Below are 23,710 nucleotides of genomic sequence, written 5' to 3' on the forward strand. Positions count from 1 at the left end.
TTACATCAATTTATTACAACGAAAGGGGAAGTTGATTTAACTTTTTAATCTGGTATACTGTAAGACCGGATAAATTGAGTTTACTTAACTTTTTTAAGGCAGCCGGTTTTCTCAATTTTTTTAAGTAATGGGGAATGAAAACTTGAGTTAGCATAAATTAAAACATCAAGTTATTACAACTAAAGGGGAAGTTGATTTATTTCTAAGGTAGCCCAGGGGGAATCACTACACACTGATGGTGAGTGTCAGAAACTGTTGGACACACCCAGTATGCAAACAGATTGTGACAGAAGCCAATGGAAAAGAAGCTGTTAATAGCAACAGATTAAATTTATAAACAACTTATAAGTTATTATAAGTTGGTTCAACTCAAAGATCTCAGTTTGAATGTATATGTGCCCACAAATGTGCCCTCAAAATAGTTGAGTATTGTTTAGAAATACCCGATTTTATTTAAAACAGACTTAAATCAGACTTAAATCGAGTTCAAACAACGCATGGGTCAACTTGTGTATAGACGGCCTCAGAACTTTAGAGCAAGGGTTCTTAACCTGGGGTCACGACCTCCAAAGGGGGGTCTGACAAAGTCCCTATAGAGTCACAGGGGCGATAATAATAAAGGTCAATATCGCAGAATATTTTGCTACATACAGTTTGCTAAAATGATGTGCAATTAGGGCTGGGCGATATGGAAAATTGTTTTATCACGATATAGTTTTCCATATCAGCCGATATTGATATATATCACGATATAAATCAAATCACTTTCTGCTACACTTAAAGGTTTCTTTTTACTCATGAGTGACAGAATAAGGGAGTTATGGTCAAAATCACTAGCAGCTCAGAGCCTTGTGGACAGACAACATTATTTGTCTGTTTAATTTAAATTGCAATAGCAATTAATACAATTATATTTAATCAAATGATTATTTCCCTCCCTGAATGCAGACAACTACATAAAGCAAAATACAATAGTATATCACAGTGTTCATTTTGACAGGTGATTTTGATACAGTTTAGTCTTAGTCTTTTAACTAAAATGTATAATAGTTTTAGTTACATTTTAGTCTATCAGATATTATTAGTTGTAGTCACATTTTAGTCTAGTTTTAGTCTAATCAATTTTGTCATAAGAAAAGTATGTATTACATATGTTTTACTGTTTTTCTATTTTGCTGAGCTGTGAGGCAGTTCAGCGCACTGCCTGATCGCGTGCTGCGCCTGTTCACAGCGCTACTTAAACGGGAAATAGAAAATAAAGTTTATCAAATCATATCGTCCGGCTTATTATAGTTATCGCGATATATACTTTCCTCGATAACTATCGTTATCGTTTTATCGCCCAGCACTATGTGCAATTGTTGACATGTAAACATCATAATTGTTTGATGTTTGATTCTAGAGAAATGCCACATAAGGCAAATAAAAATATACATGTTGTTATCGTATTATATTTGACCAATATCATTTATTTTACTCAAATGTTTCATAAACAAAGGGTTAATTTTAATACCATGAGATGTGTCAACTCTTTGACTTACTGTCATGGTGAGACAGGGCTCAGACACAGGATACTAGAAAAATGGTTTATTGACAAAAATGGCAGTAAAGGGAGTAATCAACAGCAACAGCGAGCAAACATACCATAAACAGAAATTAGTTCAAAGGTCATACACGAGCAGGCAATATCACAATTACAGGGTAGGCAAAATCAAGGTCGGAAAACAAAACAAGGTCGTACATGAGAGGGTGAACAAAGGCAATGGGATAAACGTGTCATACATGGGAAACCAGCAATACTTAGCAAGGTGTGCGTGCCGTGAGTATTTATGTACAGTACAGACCAAAAGTTTGGACACACCTCCTCATTCAATGCTTTTTCTTTATTTTCATTACTATCGCAGGTAGAGCTGAGTGTGGGAGAGACAGGTGCACTTTCGGCACCAGGCGTGACACTTACCATATTTTATACAACAGTTAGTTCCGACCTCACAATCTGATTGGTTGAGAAGTGCTCTAGCCGTGCTGATATTTCTGATAACATCGCGGCCTTCTCACACTAAACTTGTATCACTCCGCCGACGCGTTGTTGAGCAACGGCGTATACACACAGGACAGCTTAGAATCATCAACGGCATCAGCAGCAGCGTTAGCTTAGCACAGGCTAGCGCTCAAGCACGGCACGCTCGTGGAAAAAAGGGAACGAAAATCGCTCGGCTAATGCATTCTGACAGCCAGAACGCTAACCAGCCAGGCTAGGCTAAACTAAGTTAATCCTGAGGTAAAGCAAGCTACGCTAACCTAACCACAGTCCAGCCGGCTAGCTAAAACCAACACCACAGAGCAAAACAAGCAGAAATGCTCAAAAATGCGCAGCTTTCACCTGAAGACGACTCCACAAAGCAGGAGAGGAGAGTATTAGCGTTATTTCACGGTCCTAATGTTACCATCTTCACTATTCCCAATTCTGATTTCAAGCTAACTTCCGTGGTGTTAGTCTGCCTGAACCATACACCATTTTGGAGTTAAGTTCAGTTCGGTTACAGTTTTTGTGGAACTACTTTTTGGCGGAAGGCACAGTCCATATTAAAGCATATTCATTCTTAATTTCTTAAAGTTCTTTGATTTATTTTCTTTATTCATTTTGTAAAAAAAGAAACTGTTGCATAAAAGCAATAGAACACTCAAGGTTGTGTGTTATCACTCGCCTTCAGCTCGTGCCCACAACCGAATCATAGCCGTGATGTTATTCCCTCTCGTGTTTTATTGCTTAAATATTATGTATTGCAAAATAACAAAATATCGCGATGTATTTTTTGTTCAGTACTGTGCAGCTCTACTTTGTTGCCAAGTTCAAATGATAATACTAAAATATCTGTTTGGACTTTTTTGGCATTGTTTTCATTTCATTTCCAAATGTAAAAGTTGTTCAATTTTAATATTGCATATTAATATTTTTATTGTGTATATCCAGTATGCGACTGAAGCTGCTAAAGCAATTGCTCATCTAAAGCAATTTAGATTTGAATCATGTTACACAGTTAGGCAGTAGGCAAGTAGACAAATCTTGTGTGTGTTTGTGTGTGTGTGTGTGTGTGTGTGTGTGTGTGTGTGTGTGTGTGTGTGTGTGTGTGTGTGTGTGTGCGTGTGTGTGTCAGAGCACAGGTCAGACTTTCTCAGACATCACCTCTGGAGAAGTGCACCTGGAGCCTCGCTCAAGGGCCCAGCAGTGTCAGCCTATTAGACAAGGGCATTGAACAAACAACCTTATGATTAATAGCCTTGTTTATTGTTTGCTTTTTTTGTCATTTAGAGATGGTATTACTGTAATGGTTTTTATTATAGCTTGTAAATGTTTTGCTGTAAGACAAATATATTCCAAGCAAAATGTTCTGTGGCACGCAAACAAAGAATTGTTTCAGTTCCCATTCGTTTACTGCCGTCATGCATCCCACTGCTCCAGCATCTCCCGGGGTTTCTCCAGCATACTGGTACTGACTCTCTGATGCTCATAAATCATATCATATCTCACAGAAACCAGTGTGCTCTGTGGGTGGCATTTACTTCCTGATTGGTCCGTCTACAACATAAATATAGCATCTTTATTTAGCCTACTATCCAAACATGAAACCAGTATCTTTTGACTTATATCAGGGGTGTCCAAACTTTTTTTGTTGGGGGCCAGAAGGAGAAATATATTTAAAGTCACGGGCCACACTCTGTAATAAAACAAATAATGAAATATACCACTTTAAATAATACATTTTCCTGATTACTTTCATTTATACACCATTTTACTTGACTTACCACCTTTATCTATCTTTGACAGTGTTGTGTAAACTAAGATTTTTCAAATTGATGTTTCATGTAATGATGTCTCTTAATATTAAACTCCTTAATTACGGCAACTTTTAGGTTCTTTGGCCCGTTTTTCTGCGCTAAAACTGCACACTCTCTCCGCTTTTAGACTCTTTGGCCTGTTTTTCTGCTCTAAAACTGCGCACTCTCTCCGCTTTTAGACTCTTTGGCCTGTTTTTCTGCTCTAAAACTGCGCACTCTCTCCGCTTTTAGACTCTTTGGTCTGTTTTTCTGCTCTAAAACTGTGCACTCTCTCCGCTTTTAGACTCTTTGGTCTGTTTTTCTGTTCTAAAACTGCGCACCCTCTCCGCTTTTAGACTCTTTGGCCCGTTTTTCTGCTCTAAAAATGCACACCCTCTCCGCTTTTAGGCCCTTTTCTGACACCTAGCGTTAAAACTTTGAAACTTTCTCACATTATAAAAACCTGCTTAACAGCGGGCCAACTTTCATTCTATTTCTGAAATACCTCGCGGGCCGCTCCAAAAAAGGAAACGGGCTGCAAATGGCCCGCGGGCCGTAGTTTGGACACCCCTGACTTATATGATATATAATATTACTGTAGCAGTAGTAAATTATTGTACTGATAAATGAAAAATTGTAAGTTTTCTTTGGGACAAAATGTCTCACTTTAGGTAGGTTACACTGACACTGAAATTACAGTAGCATTGATGTGCCTGATAAACTCAAATCATAGCCATATCTGTATATTATCCCTCAACACTGGTCCTATATTCACAAACTAACCAATGACAAGCGGTTGTAAGTAGAGAGGCTGATAAACTGTGCATGTGAACAGATGGTCTACAGCAGGGTTCTCTAGTTCCAGTTCTGGAGGGAAAGTCCAGCAGAGTTTGTTGATTTTCCACTCCCACTAAACTTGGCATCTGTCAGATAAATCGAATTAGGTTGGTTTGAGAGAGAAATTTATTAAAATATGCTGGATCCAGACTGAGAACTGAAGAACCCTAGTGTACAGTTGCTGCTGTTAATCCATAAAGCCTTGTGTGTACTTCAGGAAATTTAATGTGTATTAAATTATAATCACACTGGGTATCTCACACTTCCCTCACTGAGTTATACAAATTTATATGGCAAATATAGGCGTGAATACAGCGTGGACACATCTTAAACATAGCTGCAATATGGGAAAGGTTCTAGCAGCAGTGTGTAGCTGCAGCATTATTGAAGGTAACAGTAAACTGTGCTAAAACTGTACCAAATTTTCTGCACTAAAAGGCGCACTTAAAATCTTAACATTTTTAATTTTCCCCAAAATTGTCAGTGCGTCTTATAATCCTTGTGTAGGAATTTTACCAGTCAAGTTGTAAAAAACATCCAGCGGTGAGACCCGCTGAATTAGAAGGAAGACATGGCAACACTAGTAAGGAAAGGGGTGTCGCCACGTTTTCCCCCTAATTCAGCAGGTTGTTAAGTAAAGCTAAGCTTCAGTGCACCTTATGTATAAAGAAAGACCAGAAAATAGACGTTTATTGATAGTACGCCTTAGTGCGAAAAATATGGTACTTTAATATCTTGGTACCTTTGGCTGTTTATGGGACTGGTTCATACTGAGTCACTGACCAGTATAGACGAACAGATTATGTTTTCACTATGAGTCAGGTCGAAATAAATCAGACGTTTTAATGGAATGCATCAGCTAGTAATGTAGTTCACTTTTCTTCCTTTTAATGCTCAGATGAGACGACCCTGGAGGCAGGGATCCGTGTCCAGATCCACAGCCAGGATGAGCCTCCATACATTCACCAACTGGGTTTCGGAGTTTCTCCAGGGTTCCAGACCTTCGTATCTTGCCAGGAACAGAGGGTAGGAACCAGGAGTGTGAATAAATACATCAAAGATATTAGAATCTGTTAAGGCTTAAAGGTTGTTTTTACACCTGCCTTGTTTGGTCCGAATCAAAATAGCAGGCGTGAAAGATGCCGCAAACCACAATCTGTACCAAAGGACCAAACGGGCCAGTTACAGGAAGTTAATGCACCCGTTAAACAAAACACAGTCAATTCTGACAGGGAGGCCAAGTATAGCACAACACCTGGGAAGGCATCTTGCAGTACATTTTGCGAACCAGTGTCAAATAATGCAGCCAATATAGGTAATTACGACATAGCAAAGGAATGGAATGAATCAGACACAGCAGTGCTGCTGAAGTTTTTAAACACTGATTGACTTAGAATAGTCCACCAACCAGAATTATTCATTCAACATCACCGGTTGGGCAGTCTCCTGTGGACTGAATGCTGTGGGCAGCATCCTGTGGACAGCGTTTTCTGGGTAACATCCTGTGGATAACAACTTCCTGTTGGTAGCATCTTGTGGCCAGTGTCCTGTGGCCACTAATGAAGGACAATTGAGGAGTGTCCAATGAGTGAACACAGTGTTTAAAAACTCCAGCAGCACTGCTGTATCTGATCCACTCATACCAGCACAACATATTCTTACACTGTGACGCTTTATATTACAGCTCACATTTTAGAGGGTAAGTTCCCTTTACTTAAGGTGTAACTTCTCTAGATGAACCAGTGCATTCAAAATACCTTACCAGCAGTGTTGGGCACGTTACTTTAAAAAAGTAATTAGTTATAGTTGCTAGTTACTTCTCCAAAAAAGTAACTGAGTTACTAACGGAGTTACTCCACTATAAAAGTAACTAGTTACCAGTAAAAATATCTATTGCATTACTTTGTGTTATTCGCACCGTAAAAAAAAAAAAGTAAACTAAGCTTTTGGTGCAATTTTCATATAAAATAATATATAATCATTTCGCCCTTTGTTCTTGGGAGTTATGAAGGCTTCATTCCTTCATTCCTTCAAGAACTTGATTAATGCTTTTAAAACTGTAAAGGGTGGAGCAGCTAAAAACAGTCAGGGTGGAGTAGGAAGGAAACGTATAGTTTGTAATGTCAAGACTAAAATACAATAATATTTATATACAATAACACAATGGTTAATAAACTCACACCTCACATGATTTTAACTGTTTTTACTCTATAAGTACACGGTACTTACTCACTAAACCGCGCGGACTGTATTATAAAGCATTACCTCTAACACACCACCTCCATGCCAGTGTCGCTGCAGTGTTTAGGCAATCCCTCCACCTAACTATTGGTCCAGAGCATTGAAGAACAGCGTGAAAGGAGGATAATAATAAAGCATGCATAGGAACAGATACAGGACTACAGTCTGTAATCATAGAACTACTAAGTTTCTTATATGATCATTGATGCTGATAAGCTGGACAGAGCATGTAGAAACAAGGAGGTGGTCATAATATTCTGACTGGACTGTGTATTGCTAAAAGAAAAATCTTTTTTTTGCTGCTAACACGTTCTGTGTGTTTCTGTGTGTAAATGCTATGCTAGCTGTCGTACCTGCCCCAGCCGTGGGGGAACTGCAGAGCATCGACAGAGCCTGTTATCCCGGGATACGACACCTACAGCGTGAGCGCCTGCAGACTGCACTGTGAGAGCATCCAGGTCCAGAGAGAGTGCAACTGCAGGATGATACACATGCCAGGTGTGTTTCTATCCGCGTGTGTGTGTGTGTAGGATCAAAATCAGTGTTTCGTGTCTTTTGTGTTGCAGCATACAAACACAGTGTAGCAATTCCTTTTTAACATTTATTCAAGATTGTGTTGTATGAACAATTTATACAGGGTTTTTTGGGGGGAGGGGGTTAAATAACAGTTTTGTTTTTAAAAATGATATTCTCAAAATGTAAAAGATAAGAAATCAATTTACTCATTTACATAGCTACTTTGATATTTACATAAAAAAAATAGGTTATATATCAATATACAGCTCTGACAATAAGAGACCACTTAAAATTTTTGAGTTCCTTTGATTTTTACCAATTTCAAAATTATTGCTTTTTGCACCAGGAGTGGCATAAATTTGTGTGTAAACTGGTGGAGGACACAATGCCAAGATGCATTAAACTGTATTTTAAAAAACAGGCTCATTCCACTAAATATTGATTTCTGAACTATTGATATTAATTTGTTTTCTTTGCATTATTTGAGAAATTATTTGAAAGCTCTGATTTTTTATTTATTTATTATTTTAGCCATTTCTCATTTTCTGCAAATAAATGCTCTAAATGACAGTATCTTTATTTGGAATTTGGGAGAAATATTGTCTGTAGTTTATAGAATAAAACAACAATGTTTATTTTACTCAAACATATACCTATAAATAGCAAAATCAGAGAAACTAATTCAGAAACTGAACAGGTCTCTTAGAGCTCTTCCAGAGCTGTATATTTGAATTTCAGTTCATCCTGGCATATTGGGATAATAAGCCCCTTTACTAAAGAAAAAATTGACTTCATCGACATCACAACCTTACATACTGTTTTACTGATATACATATTGATTTAATACTTAATTTATTTATTAAGGGACTAAAAAACAATTGCTACATGTTCAGTAATTAATAATATTAATAAATATATTTCTTATATATTGTCTCCATGTCATGTCCTGGCCCTGTTTCCTGTCTGTACTCATGTCTCTGTGTGTGTCCCACAGGGCCGCTGCTAAGGTTTTGGAGGCCCTAAGCATAACTGGTCAGGGAACCCCCCCCCCCCCCCCCCAAAAAAAAAAAAAAAAAAAACACACACACACACACAAACACAAAAGGTTTACGCAAAATTTTACTATTTATTAAAATTACACATGTAACTGTGAATATTTACAACGTTATAAGTAAGGCCAATAACAGTGAAGAACAGCACAAGAGTACTATTTATAATGTATAAATAATAAATGAAACGATGCATGTCTATTTTAAGCAGTGGACACGTCATTTACACAAGCCAGCCTTAAAGGTTATGAAATTATCGTTTATATTCGTGGTGTATTTATATCAGCCTGTCAAAATCTATAGAGCTGTCTGATCCTGCTGTCATACAGACCATTTGGATAGTGCACTGACGGCATTAGTCAATAGGTAGGCTACTCTGTTTATTAATTTTTTATTAAAGTCACTAAAAATCTTCAAACTACACTACTACTATTTGCAAACGTGCCACGTGCCTTGCAATACCCAGATTAGTTTCTAGTTAAGCGTTTAAAGCTACCAAATCAGCAAAGCCAACGTAACTAGCTCAGGCAACACCACTGAACATGAAGTAATCAAAACTATTTAAACCTTTATCATCGAAGTTACTCACCAGAAAGGGATGCATGGGCCTCATCTTTCTGCTTCTTTTTCTTCTTCTCAGCTCCAGACTCAAACCGTCGCTTCATAGTTGAATTACCATTTAGTAGCAACTTCGCGCGGTGAACTTGTCTCCTGCCAAACTCAAGTAGCGTTGCTACTTTAGTTAGGACTAAGGTTGCCAGATAAGTTACGATTTTTCATCCTATTTGTTTATTTTATTTTAAGTTTTTAACTTACACAAATATTGCACTGGACAAGTTTTTGTATAGAATGGCCACATACACTTTAAAAATGGTTAAACATGCGCAAGATTTAGCGCCTCCATGCATTTTTTGATTATTTATTTGACTGGAAAATGTCACATCTGGCAACAACCAACAGAGCAAACCGAGCCGTGCCATTTCAGGCAATAGGGGTGGGGGCATTATATTATGCACAAAAATAATAACGTGCCGCTTTTAAGTAGTAGAGTAGGTGCCCCATGCAATGTTTAAAGACAAAAAAGATGAGCGTATCATAAATAATTCACATTGGGTTTTAAATGTACTAATGTCATAATTTCAACACATTTCATTCTCAGTCAATTTGGCTCCCTGCAACTGCAAAATGGTTGAGGCCTAACGCTGGCTGCGTTGTCTGCGTATGCAGAGCGGCGGCCCTGGTGTCCCACGTGACCTGTGCTCCTGTGTTCTGTCTCTGTACTTTTCCACCTGTGTCTAATTTGTAGCTCCGCCCCCTAGCCCCAGGTGTTTCCACTTTCCGTGTGTTTTAAATAGTCCTCCTGTGTCAGTGTTTGCTGTCTGTCTTTGCACCTTCACCTGTTGTTTTGTCTATCTGCGTTTCTTAGTATTCTTAGCCCTAGTCATTTTCTCTGTCTTTATCTCCTTGTTTATCCTAGTTTATTTTTCCTTTGTTAGTATCTAGTTTATTCTCTTGCCCTGTTTAGTTTATCCTGTCTTGTTTTAGCTCCTTGTTTGTTCAGCCTCCCTGTTTATGTTCCGTTACCCCTATTTGTGTATTGTTATTATATATTGTTTGTTTTGTTTCTCTGTTTATTTATTTATTTATTTATTTATTAAATCACGCCCTTACCTGCATTTGCGTCCGCCTCCCGTCTCCCTGCCTGGCACCACCCTGACACTCCATTCTTACGATAACGCTTAACCTGCTCACCCTGTCAGGGTAAAATATAATTCAAATAAATAATCATTAAAATAGTTACAATTTAAAACAGAACAAAGTCATCATCAACAATTCAATTCACAGTCTGCAACTGTGGTCAACCATGTTTCCATCAAATTGCAATTTTCACTAAAGTCGTCCATCCTGTCAAGCTAGAAAATATGATTTCTGTCTGAATTTTTACATTATATAAAAATGATGCATATGTGTGTGTTGTGTGCATGTGTACACACACTTGTTTCTCTGCTCTTAGAGGGCATGTCTCATCTGTAATTCCGTCTTATTGACTGGCGCGCACTATCAACACTTCCATCAATCATCCTCACACACGTCAGTCAGGCCGTTCATTGGAAATGGATTTTCAGGCCCATTTGTGAAATGAGCTTTCCGCAGAGATGAGCCTCCAGCTCCGCGCCAGTCACATCTAAAGCCTATATAATCACGCCACAACTCGCTGCTGTTCAGGCTTTTAACGCTCCCTTACCGCTTCTGTCACCGTCATTCTTACACTGACTTTTATGGTTTCTGGAAGAAGGGTCACGACTTGGCTTTCTGCTTCAACTACAAATGACATATTCAAACAATTCATTCCTTTATCCTTCATTCACAGACTGCGGAACATTGTTTTATCCTGGGTGATGCCACCCACCACTTACACTCAGATATACAGGTGTACTAGAAACAATATGTGGAGAAAAGTATTGGAAGAAATGCTTATTCAGTGTTCCTTCTGAAATCAAGGTTATTACAGTACATAGTGTATCCTGCTTTAGTTGGAGTATCTGTCTCTACCAGAGCTGTAAAAAAAGATAGACGCCGTGTCGCCGTTCCCATTCATTCATTAAAAAAATTGAAGCCAAAATCTTCCTCCATGTTGGCGATCCTGATACCCTAGTCTGCGCAGTAGAGACCAGAGGAGGGAGAAAGACTGTGGAGAGACCGCCTACTCATTTAAATAACCCCGCCCCTGAGGGCTGCCTCGAGGTCACAGGCTGCAGAGCAGAGCAGAGCTGATGTCTGTTATTGGTCCCGCCCATAACCAGCCCTTTTACAATAACCACACCTTTTTTGAATAGAGCTAAATAACGTTTTAAAAAACGAATTCTGTGGGGATATAAAAATGTAACAATATAAGCAGAGGTAACACTAGCTGTTGCATTTAAATAAAGGAGGTAGAATTACAGTATATTAGAAAAAAAGGGATTGAAAGTTGTCTGTTTTGCCATTGAAACCTATGGGGATGGGTGGGGTTACACAGCTTTCTGAAACCGAACAGCAGGGGGGCCCGACCTGTGGTGGCTACACTTTTGAAAGACGATGCTCTGTCCAGCTATACACAGTCTATGGTCTCTACTGTCTAAACAGGGAAGGTTTGTAATATATTTAAAAATAAAGCATTGCTGTGAGAAGTTGATTGGATTCAGCAACAAGAGAGTTAATGATACGAGATATTTTTATTTTATACAAGATATAAAAAATGACCATATTATAACATCCCACCTGGATTTCTTAATCAGATTTTTTTAGACCCCACTCTCTACTTCTATTAAATCAGAGTATGCTGTTTACATGACTCACACAACACTCACACTCAATGATGAGAACTCTGATTCTGTGAATTGGGTCTTCTTTACTTGACTTTTTTTTTTTTTACTTTTCAGAACAGAGCTCTTATATTTTCTCATCTTTTCATCCTCAAATCTCTCTCTCTCTCTCTCTGCAGGAAGCGCGGATATCTGCACACCTGCGAAAGTGAAATGTGTTGACAGGGCGCTCGGTAAGGCAGGAAAAAATGACATTTTCTTTTTTACATAAGATAAGTTTCCATCTCATTTGCAATGCTAATTACCCATGAGCACTAACCACCTAATTAGAGATCTCACATCCACTCATGTCCTTCAGTCAACTTAAAACTAATTTTTATTATTTACAGAAGTGCTTCTTAAACCTTTTAGACCATGTTCCACATATGATCAAAGTAAAAAACACCTTCAAGTACCGCCTATAAGTCATCTCACAAGTTCGGACTCCTGAACTTGGCAAGAACAGACTTGGTGAGTTTGAATTGTGAGTGCATAATCCCGAGGAACAGCTTGCGTACATTATAACATCACTCTCTCAGGGCACGGAAAGCGCTGTTCCGAAAACATAGATGTAGATTTTCACATAGTCGCTTTTTTAACAAATAAATCACATATCTGAAGTCTAAAGCACTACATTCTCGCCTAAAAAGAACTTTTTTTAATCATACAGCAGTACTATTTCATAATGTATAGCTTACAGTTAGGTACTTTCTCCTCCGTCGCACCTACTGCGAGGTGCATTGTGGGATATCAGACTGTAAGAAGTCCACACAAGTCACCTGTGTGAACTTGGCTAACTACCAAGTTCTATAAGGAACAGAACTTGAGTACAGATAAGAACGCAGATTGAGAAACGGTCAACGTATCTCCATTTTAGCTGCTTTCACTTTTTGATATAATGCAAATCTACCAATGGTTCTTTACATTGTGTCCAAATTTCTTGAAGAATTGACCAGTAGAAATACATTACTTGGTAACACTGGATCGCGCGCTCTCCTATAAAGAACATATCAAAACAACCAAACTGAAAGTTAATTCCAGGAATAACATCCTTCGGAAGCTGACCAACTCTAAATGGGGAGCCAGAGCACACACGTTAAGATCTACTGCTCTGGCTCTGTGCTATTCCTCTGCGGAATATGCATGTCCTGTTTGGGAGAGATCATTCCATGCCAAGAATCTAGACCCAGTATTGAACAACACCTGCCATTTGATCACTGGTTGCCTGAAGCCCACCAACACAAACAATCTGCACATCCTCTCTGGCATTGCTCCTGCTTATGTGAGACGGGAAGTAGCCAGCCGAGTAGAGATGACCAAGGCAACCAGTGATGAACGCCACCCTCTTCACGGACGAACTTTTCTTAGCCATGTCCAGCCCCTATTATCATCACGGGAAGAAACCATACTCCAACTATGGACAAAAAGACTTGAGGATGACCCCTCTCCCTTTAATATGTGTATTCACCCATCTGAAGCCCTCCGGGCTCAGAAGCACCGTGGGTCCAGTGGAAGACTCTCAATCGCCTGAGAACAGGAACAGGGCGATTAAAAGCTGCCATGGCTAGCTGGGGCTACAAAGTTGGCCGAACCACCTGTGAATGTGGAGAGGACCACACAATGCAGCACTGCCTTGTTTGCCCCCTACAACACAATCAGTGCAGCTTAAAAGATCTTGCCATATTCAATAAAAAACACAAAAGACTGTAAAGAAACGGGAAACAGTCATATAACCAACAGGCTTCAAGACACGAAAAGAAGAAGATTTACTTGGAATAAAATATCTTTACAGTGACTTCCAATTGAAAGTTTTGGTTTTTTTTTTCATATTTTGTCATTTTGGACATACAACGTTTTTGTCCAATTGCGACAATATGTCTTTTTCTACTCAAACCATGCAAGATTTGGACATAATTGCCTAAAGACTATTAGTTGGGTTTTTTTTGACCCAGAAAAAAAAAAAACATTTATTATGTAGTGCACTACCCTTGAAGTGCTTAAAGAAGAAAATGCTCCAATCAGAAGGTTTTTAAAGAAAACTGTACAATGAAATGGAGGCTCTAGTTTCCGGTTGAGCACCACTAGCCTGGATACAAGATGAGATACGGTTGGGCATAGAGGCATATAGGTTCCACCTGGCAACCTGCAGCCCATTTATCCACATATGTTGCATCTGGGCCTGTAGATCCTGCTCTACACTCGTATGTTTTAGCAGTAAGTGTTGCAATCTGGCAATGACATTCCTAGTAAACCCTTGCTGTGTGTGGATGAGCATTATCTAGCAGAATAATGCCAGTTGGAAGCCCTGACATGAGAGGAAACACATGTGCCCCCATGATGCCTTTTATATCACTGTTAGTTGCTGTTAGTGTCCCTCGTATCACTGCTAGGGGCAACCAACTGTTGTTTGTGATGGCCCCTCAGATCATCACACCAGCAGTTGGGGCAGTATGTTGCTCTACAGCTAAGCTAGAATTGAAGCGCCCTCCACAAGGCCTTTATATTCAAACCTGACTGATCATCAGACCCTAAACAGAACCTGGATTTTTTTACTAAAGATGATATGGTTCAATACTATTCTGTAGCAGTCCAGCTTTTGCTTTTGCCATTCCAGTGATGCCCCCCCTTCTCAGAGTCTGTTAACTGGGCAAAATGTCTTTGAGTGCATTGCAAAGGCATGTCTCACAGTCAGCAATCTCTCATCAAGAGGTTCATTATCCAAAAATAGCCTCTGAGAGCCATTTTATAGAGCAGCAGGTGAAGCACTTTTATGGCATTTTGTGGGAAGACTAATCAGAACACACCTGTAGCCATTTACACATCTGCCTGAGACATACTAGGCCACTCCAAAACCTTCATTTAGTTCTGAAGTCATTCAGAGGTGGACTTGTTTGTGTGCTTTGGGTCATTGTCCTGCTGCAGAACCCAAGTACACCTGAGCTTGAGGTCACGAACAGATGGCCGGATATTCTCCTTCTCTAGGATTGTCTGGTAAACAGCAGAATTCATGGTTCCATCTATTACATCAAGTTGTCCTGGTCCTAAAACAGCAAAGCAGCCCCAGACCATCACACTACCACCACCATGTTTTATGTTTAATATGATGTTCTTTTTCTGCCACATGTAATGGGTCACACATCTTCCAAAACGTTCTACTTTTGTCATGTCAGTCCTGCGGATCATCAAGATGTTTTTTTTGTAAATGTGAGATGGGCTGTTGTGTTCTGTTTTTTGCCTTGGAACTCTCCCATGGAGACCATCTTATTAATGAATCAATAACACTGACCTTAACTGAGGCGAGTAAGACCTGCAGTTCTTTAAATGTTGTTCTGGGTTCTTTTGTGACCTCCTGGATGAGTTGTCCATGCCCTTATGGAATAATTTCAGTTGACTGGTCACTCTTGGGAAGGTTCACCAGTGTTATTTTTTCTCCATTTGTGAATGATATCTCTTACTGTGGTCCACTGGATTTCCAAAGCCTTAGAAATTACTTTTCCACACTGATAGATGATCAATGACTTTGTTTTCCTCATCTGTTTCTTCAGATCAGGGCATCATGTGTTTTTAGGATCTTTTATGTGCTTTATGTTGTCAGACAGTTTCTATTTAAGTGATTTATTGATTCTAAAGGTCTGGCAGTAATCAGGCCTGGTTGTGGCTAATGAAACTGAACTTGTGTGATTAATCACAGTTCATTTATGGGGGCAAACACTTTGGCTAGAATGGTTTGAATAGTTTCTTCCCTTAATAAATGAAATAATCATTTAAAATTTTTATATTTACTTAGGTTGTGTTTGTTTGATATTAAAGTTTGAAAAATATGACAATAATGCAAATAGAGCAAATACTTTTTTACGCCACTGTAACTGCATGCTGAGCTTTCCAGCAACCAGGGATGTGTTATTTTGTTGTGAGTGAGTGTATTATACATGCTGTGGTAATTTTGATGAGACTTCTAAGGAATGAACATGTGAATTGCTATTGTGTTTATAATCTCTTTATGTTTATGAAGGTCTGCTGCAGAAAAGCACAGGAGACTCGTGCCCGTGTGAAACCCCCTGTAACGTCACTCGTTATGGGAAAGAGCTGTCTATGGTTAAAATCCCCAGCAAAGGGTCCGCACGCTATCTTTCCCGCAAGTACCACACAACTGAGGACTATATCAGGTAAATTATGAATTGTAACGGTTTTATATCATATCCTTCAATTCATTTAATTTATATTACAGGTTTAAAATTGTAGTGAAAATATTGTACATTTGATTGCATTAAAATTACCTTTTTATTTTTATTTTTGTGCTGGGCTATGAGGCTAAAATAGCTAACGTAACGGAATGCTTTATTACAACATTTTAATTATTGGCAGACCACCAATGGCCAGAGTGATGCTTAGGGTTGAGTTTTGACTGAAGGTTAAGGTTAGGGTTATGTTTTGGGTTAGTGGAAATTATATAGTAATTCTATTTTATGTAACATAAAATCAGTACATCTGCTGAAAGTAAGCAATGCATCAACATTCATTAAACATTTTCAAAGGACCACTCAAAATAGGGTGTTACCCTTCAAATAATTAAGTGAGCAAAAGATTATCTGAATTTCCAATGGGCAGAAAAGTTGCTGATGGAACACTTCTTAAATAATTATTTAAGATGTTTTTATTTTATGTTTTACAGTTTTGAAATTGCAACAAAAAATAAACTTAAAATATATAATGGCATAATTCATAAATTATAATTGTAGCAATGCCTCTTTGCTGTTGTGAGGTGGTGATTTTGCTGTTAAAAACAATGTACAGATAAAATCATTTTTAATGTATAAAATTTTAGATCTATACATTCAAATCTTTTTGTTTTATGCAACTAAAATTTCTAAGTAGATAAGCTGATTGTGTATGAATGTACTATTGTGTGAAATTTAGTTTAGTTTGATAATTAGGCTTTAATGGATTAGACAGACTATTTATTATATTATGGTTATGTTACTCGTGCATTTCTACAAAGCTTCTAATCATAAATAAATTAAATTTAAAAATACAACGGACCATAATCTGAGTATGAAGTAGGGGTGGGCAATATAATACCGTATACAATATATCGTGACACAGAAATATCAAGATATTAAAAATCCATATCGTGATAATAGGGCTGTTCTGTCTTAAAAGTAGTCTATTGTTTACTGTGAAGCTTTAAGTGTATTTATTGTATAATTGTTTTAGTTTGCAGTTTATATGCATGCACTAAATATTCTGCAATATTTTTGCTGCTTTATATTATTTTATGCTATATTATTTATTTTGCCATATTATGATTATTCTGTAATACTATTATACTATATTCCTGAAATGAATTAATTATTTTAGTTTTCCTATATCGCCAAGTATATCGTGATATTATTTTAGAGCCATATCGCCCACCCCTAGTATAAAGTGACTGAAAGTGCAAAAAATAAAAGAAAATCATGAATATTTAATATATTTAAAGTTTATGTGTTATTTGGATAACTATATTGCTGCACATTAGCTGCCGCTGATTTGAGATTTATCCTGAGGTATGTGGTTAATAGCTTGAATTAGTAAACAGAGCTCATGAGCACAGCGCGCTAGACATGATGATATATGCTGACTCCACAGTGTGTCCTGAACGTGCTATTTCATGAGCAGTGATGGGAATAACGGTGTTAAAATAACTCTTTTCAGTAACGAGTAATCTAACTAATTACTATGACTGTCACTATAACGCCGTTACCATTTCCCACACCCCGTTACTGCACGTTACTTTACCGCTCAATTAACCTTTTTTTTTTTTTACAAAAGCATACCTGTCAAGAGTCCCGATTTGGCCCGGAAACTACCGTATTTTACCCCTTTTTTCCCGACGTCCTCCCGTATTAGTATTTTCCCGTAAATTTCCTGTATTATAAAAAAAAAACGTATTAATGAGAGATTATTAAATCTCTTAACACCAATCATGGAATCATGGTGCCAATTCAAAGAGAAAGTCCCGTCTTTCAGAAGAAACAGCCAATCAGCTTGCTGGTTTTGTGGAGTGAGGATGAGGGTCAGTGTAGGGAAGCCCACCCCTCGCTGTGAGTTCAGGCAGCTAGTCGGAGCAGCTGACGTTAAAACAGATCTGGATATACAGCGATTTTTCTAAAAGAAAGGTAACAGAGCTAACCGTGTAAACTGTGATTACACTGTTTCTGGAGCTGTTTCTGCAGATTAAAAAGACTTGTCTCCCAATCAAAACAGACAGATATATCATTATATAAAATGATATATGTACCTGATGTACCTGATCAGCCAGTAACTAGTACTTGTATTTACTAATTTAGGTTTGCAGGACTAACTGTAAGATATATTAAACGAAAATTCCTTTCTCTAACTAGTTTGCTAGAAGCTGGATGTAGAGGATGGTGGTTCACAGGTGGTTATTTTAGATTTCTTATCAACCTGTCTTAAAATGTAAGGGATACTGAACCTCATTTGGGCTGGTTTGATGACTCAAAGCAGGCAGCAGAAAATTTCCCTTATTTTTAAATTCAAAACTTGACAGGTATGCAAAAGTATTGCAATAGCTACTTTTACTGGTAACTAGTTACTTTTGTAGTGGAGTAACTCAGTTATTAACTCAGTTACTTTTTTGGAGAAGTAACTAGTAACTATAACTAATTACTTTTTTAAAGTAACGTGCCCAACACTGCTCATGAGGTTCCTTATCCGTTAAAATCCTGCTAAATAAGAGAGCTGCCTTAGAAGTCAATGACTACCTATGCAGCTGCCTTCAGATTGGGCCAGAACTATTATTTTCACACAAGAATTGGCCACCACAGAGTCTAGACCTGAACCATATTCAGAATCTTTGGGGTGTGCTGGAGGAGAGTTTGCGGAGTGCTCCAAATCTCCCATCATCAATACAGTATCTAGGGAAGAAATTCTGTAAGAGTAGTGTTGAGCTTAACATTTACTCTCATTGATCTTTCAGAGACAACTTCCTGATACTGGACATCTACTTTGAAGCTCTAAACTACGAAACTATAGAGCAGAAGAAAGCGTATGACATAGCCGGGCTACTAGGTACGTTCATTTGGTTGCATACGCTCAAGATGTTCTCATGCTGCTCTTCACAAAGCCTTCAAAGAAGCCTGTTTCCAGGAAATGAGGCGTTCCTAAGTGCATGTGAAGAGCTGAAATGGAAAGACTCTAAACATATGTGCTTTTTTCCCCCCAGTATCATACAGCATTCTGCTTTATTTATTTATTTATTTATTTATTTATTTATTCATTTATTTGTCTACATGTGCTGTACAGGAGACATCGGAGGCCAGATGGGACTCTTTATTGGAGCCAGCATTCTGACAATACTGGAGATACTTGATTACATCTATGAGGTACACTGTGTCATTTCTGCATCGCTCTATGTGGTCAATTTATTGAGGTATGATGGTTCTCCACCTGGATCGGCTTTCTGTTGCTTCTGTCTTGCTTATGACCTTCAGCAAATATATATATATATATATATATATATATATATATATATATATATATATATATATATATTGTAGCTAGATTCCTCCTCTCTGAGGAAAAAAAGAAAGAAAAGACAAAATAAATACAGAGGGATAAAGCATGTAGGCACAAATATGAACACAATGTATGCAGGAACAAATGCTGTCTGGCAGATTCAATATAATGCCATCTTGTTTACAAGGAAATTTAAGAGGAAAACTGGATTACATATTATTACATAGCGTTTCGTTTATGACTGCCTCCTTGTTTCTACACCCATTATCCCCATTATTTTTTCATTTCTACTGATTATATAGGACCATTTGTTGTGCTGAGACGAGTGGATGAAATACAGCAACAGTGTGTCACTCACTGTCCCCTCTATTAAATACTCCTACCTAACTGCTCCACCTTGTAGATGTAAAGATCTGTTGCTGCACAGCTTGTGTTGTTTATTTGCTATTCTTCCATCGGTGCACACAGGATGCTGCTGTTTGAATATTTCTGGTTGGTAGACTATTTTCAGACCAGCAGTGACGTGACGTGAAGTGTTTAAAAACTCCAGCAGCACTGCTGTATCTGATCTACTTGTACTAGAACAGCACACTGTATTAACACACCACCACCATACCAGTGTAACTGCAGTGCTGAGAATAACCCACCACCCGAATAATACCTGCTCTGTAGTGGTGGGGTCCTGACCATTAAAAAAAACAGGGAGAAAGGAGGATAATAAAGTTTGCAGAGACACAGATACAGGACTACAGTCTGTAATTTTAGAACTATAAATTATTCCTATATGATCAGTGGATGCAGCTCTGTATGTAAGGGTGCTCTTAGGGAAGGTTATGGTCCATGTACGCCACATTTTGTACACAGTATCAATATAATTTTTTGTGTTGTTGGAGGATTCTGTTACATTTATTTTCTAGTTATAGTCCTTTCTACTGGCTGCCAATAAGTATTTATCATTGTTCTCTATTAGCTATAGCACCTTTCCTAAATAAAGATTATAGTGTTACAGTATTGTATTTTTCGCACTATAAAGCTCACTATTAATAAACATCTATTTTCTGGTCTATTTTCATACATAAGGTGCACCGTATTATAAGGCACATTTGGTGCGACACTAGTAACTAGTAACTAGTAGTAGAAACAGGGGTGTTGACATGTCTGGCCACTGGGTGGTGAGACCTGTAAAGCTAAGCTAAGCTAAGTAAACAAAACTGTAATTCTTAAAAAAAACCTTTTCAGACGAGTCAGAGAAGTATTGGGGTGGATGAAAATCTAAACAGATTTTTCTCATGAAAACTGTTTATTTTGGGGGGGGGGTGATGCCACCTGACAGAGCTACACTGAGAAACCCTGAATGTTCCGGTACCCCGGGGCGATTTTAGCTAGCAGTTCGTTCCACGAAGCTTGTTTTAACACACACAGGCTAAAGTCCAATATACTCCTCTCTGAACAGCAAAAGAGTTAGCGCTGTGGTAAGCATGCTAATACTGCTCCAGCAGTGCTATCTGGGGTTAACAGCAAACTACAGGCTGATAATACTCACCTCAGGATGGCAAAAGAGCTAGTGCTTCACGCTGTTAGCAGCTAATGCTAAAACTGCTGGAGAACTAAACTGGTACTCATTTTAAAACGCTGCACTTCAGCAGAGTGGCTTTACTGCTTCTTTACAACCTGACTGGTAAAATTCATACATACATAAGGCGCACCGGATTAAAAGGCACATTCATTTTTGGGGGGGAAATTAAAGGACTTTAAGTGCACCTTATACTGTGAAAAATAATGTAAATGCCTGGTGTATGCTAGTATACCTGTACCTCTTCTCTATTGCAAAAATAGAGATTTTTCATTATTTTTATCTCTTTTAGGTGATCAAGCACAGAATCAAGAGACTCCTGAGACCACAAAAGAACCAGAACCAACAGAACCAGAGAAACCAGATCCAGAACCAAATCCAGAACCAGATTCAGAGAACAAAGAACCACAGAGAACAGAACCTTAGGTCTCAGCTAGCACCGAGCACCATCGCCACGGTCAAACTAGAGGAGGTCAAAGCCAAGGTGAGTCCAAGATACAGTGCAGTGATTAGCTGATTTTATTCATGTAGGGAATAACAAAATATATCAAGTAAACGAGCCAAATTGATCAAATATTTTTAGGTCCAACACGGAAATGCAAAATAAAAAATATGTCTCTAAATCAAGAGTGGTGTTTCCATATATGTTACCTGTATGGTGATATATTATCACATAAATGTATCATCTGGATATATGTAGGTTTACAACATAAAGAGCATCTCCCAAAAGTGAGTATACACCTTACATTTTTGTAAATATTTGATTATCTTTTAATAGGACAACACTGAAGATATGACACTTTGATATAATGTAAAGCAGTAAATGTACAGCTGGTATAACAGTGGCATAACAGATTTGACGTGCCCTCAAAATAACTCAACGCACAGCCATTTTCCCTTCCCGGTGTCATGTGACTTGTTAGTGTTACAAGGTTTCAGGTAAAAGGGGAATAGACCCGTTAAATTTGGTGTTTTAGAATTGTTTCTCTCCACAAAGATGACCTAAGCTATAAGAAATTGTATGACACCCTAAAACTGAGATACAGCATGATGGCCATGACCATACAGCAGTTTTCCAGGATTCCAGGTTTCCACTCAGAACGGGCCTCTTCAAGGTTGACTAAAGAAGTTGAGTCCAAGTGTTCAGCATAATATCCAGAGGTTGACTTTAAAAAGTTGACACACGAGTGCTGCCAGCATTACTGCAGAGCTTGAAGAAGTGGGAGCTCAGCCTGCAGTGCTCCAACCACACAGCACACACTGCATTAACTCTGTCTGCATGGCACTTTCCTAGAAGAAAGCCTCTTCTAAAGCTCATGCACAAGAAAGAATGCAACAGTTTGCTGAAGAGTCCAAGAGCATGGATTACTGGAACCATGTTCTGTGGTCTGACAAGACCAAGATAAATTTGTTTGGATCAGATTGAGTTCAGCATGTGTGTCAGTGTCCTGGTGAGGACTACCAAAGCAAATATCCCTTGCTTACAGTCAAGCATGGTGGTGGTAGCATCATGGTCTGGGGTTACGTGAATGCTGCCGACACTGAGGAGCTGAATTCCAACATGTATTGTGACATACTGAAGCAGATCATGATTTCCTACCTTCAGGAACTGGGGAGCAAAGCAGCTTTTTAACATAACAACGACTTCAAACACACCTCCAAGAGGACCACCGCCTTGCAGAGGAAACTAAAAGTAAAGGTGATGGACTCAAACAGAAGATGGAGGAATGCTAGGTCTCTAACATCCACCAGCCCTGTGATGTTGTCATGGAGGACTGAAAGAGGATGCCTGTGGCAACTTGAATCCTGTACTAATGGTGGCCACACCAAATAATGACACTTTTCACACAATTTGGTAATTTTCACTTAGGGGATTACTTACTTTTGATGCCAGTGGTTTAGACATTAATGGCTTTTTGTCAAATTATTTGGAGGGCACAGCAAATTTACACTGTTATACAAGCTGTACACTGACTATTTTACATTGTGTCATAGTGTCATATCTTTTATGTTGTTGATATAATAAAATATTTACAAAAATGTAAGGGATGTACTCAATTTCTGAGATATCTTACATTTAACTTACTAATATTTGTAAAAGATAAATTTCATTGAAATGCTCCTAGTGAAAACTCACCTTTGTGAGATACTGTAACTAAGAGAAAGGTGAATTTCAAGAGTCATTGCACGTTTCTGAATATATAGTTTATGATTTACATTTGCAAGAAAAAGTTTGTGAACCCTTTGGGATTACTTGGATTTCTGCATAAATTGGTCATTAAATGTGTTCTGATCTTCATCTAAGTCACAACAATAGACAAAAACACAAAAATTATATGTTTGCATAGTTTTATTGAACACATCATGTTAAAATTCACAGTACAGGGTGGGAAAAGTATGTGAACCTTTGGATTTAAGTAATAACTTCAACCAATTGTTTCCTGTAGTTGCAGATCAGACCTGCACAACAGGAATTTTGGATCACTCCAAAAATGTTAGCATGTGCCAGAGATTTCTGTAAGTCTTTAGCTGACACTCTAGGATTCTTCCTCACCTCATTGATCATTCTGCGCTGTGCTCTTGCAGTCATCTTTACAGGACGATCACTCCTAGAAAGAGTAACAACAGTGCTGAACTTTCTCCATTTGTCGACCGTCTGTCTTACCATGGACAAATGAACATCAAGGTTTTTAGAGATACTTGATTGGCTCCATTTAGCTCTTTAAAAAGTTATTCGCCTTGGGGTTCACAAACTTTTTCCACCCTGCACTGTGAATGTTCAATAAAACCATGCAAACATATATTTTTTTGTG

The 23,710-nt window shown here is 38.3% G+C and overlaps 1 protein-coding gene across 1 annotated transcript in view; it reads left to right on the plus strand.

The window, feature by feature from the left end:
• The window catches only part of asic4b (acid-sensing (proton-gated) ion channel family member 4b), a 120,066-nt gene that overhangs the window by 95,311 nt on the left and 1,045 nt on the right, over positions 1 to 23,710 (plus strand). Inside the window, exons 3-9 of the mRNA XM_022675491.2 lie at positions 5,555 to 5,682; positions 7,242 to 7,395; positions 11,947 to 12,000; positions 15,819 to 15,972; positions 18,786 to 18,877; positions 19,112 to 19,191; positions 21,190 to 21,381. Coding sequence (XP_022531212.2) covers positions 5,555 to 5,682; positions 7,242 to 7,395; positions 11,947 to 12,000; positions 15,819 to 15,972; positions 18,786 to 18,877; positions 19,112 to 19,191; positions 21,190 to 21,381 — 854 coding nt within the window. The remainder of the gene's footprint in view (positions 1 to 5,554; positions 5,683 to 7,241; positions 7,396 to 11,946; positions 12,001 to 15,818; positions 15,973 to 18,785; positions 18,878 to 19,111; positions 19,192 to 21,189; positions 21,382 to 23,710) is intronic.

Source organism: Astyanax mexicanus, chromosome 5 (assembly GCF_023375975.1).
Source record: "Astyanax mexicanus isolate ESR-SI-001 chromosome 5, AstMex3_surface, whole genome shotgun sequence".
Taxonomy (NCBI): Eukaryota; Metazoa; Chordata; class Actinopteri; order Characiformes; family Acestrorhamphidae; genus Astyanax; species Astyanax mexicanus.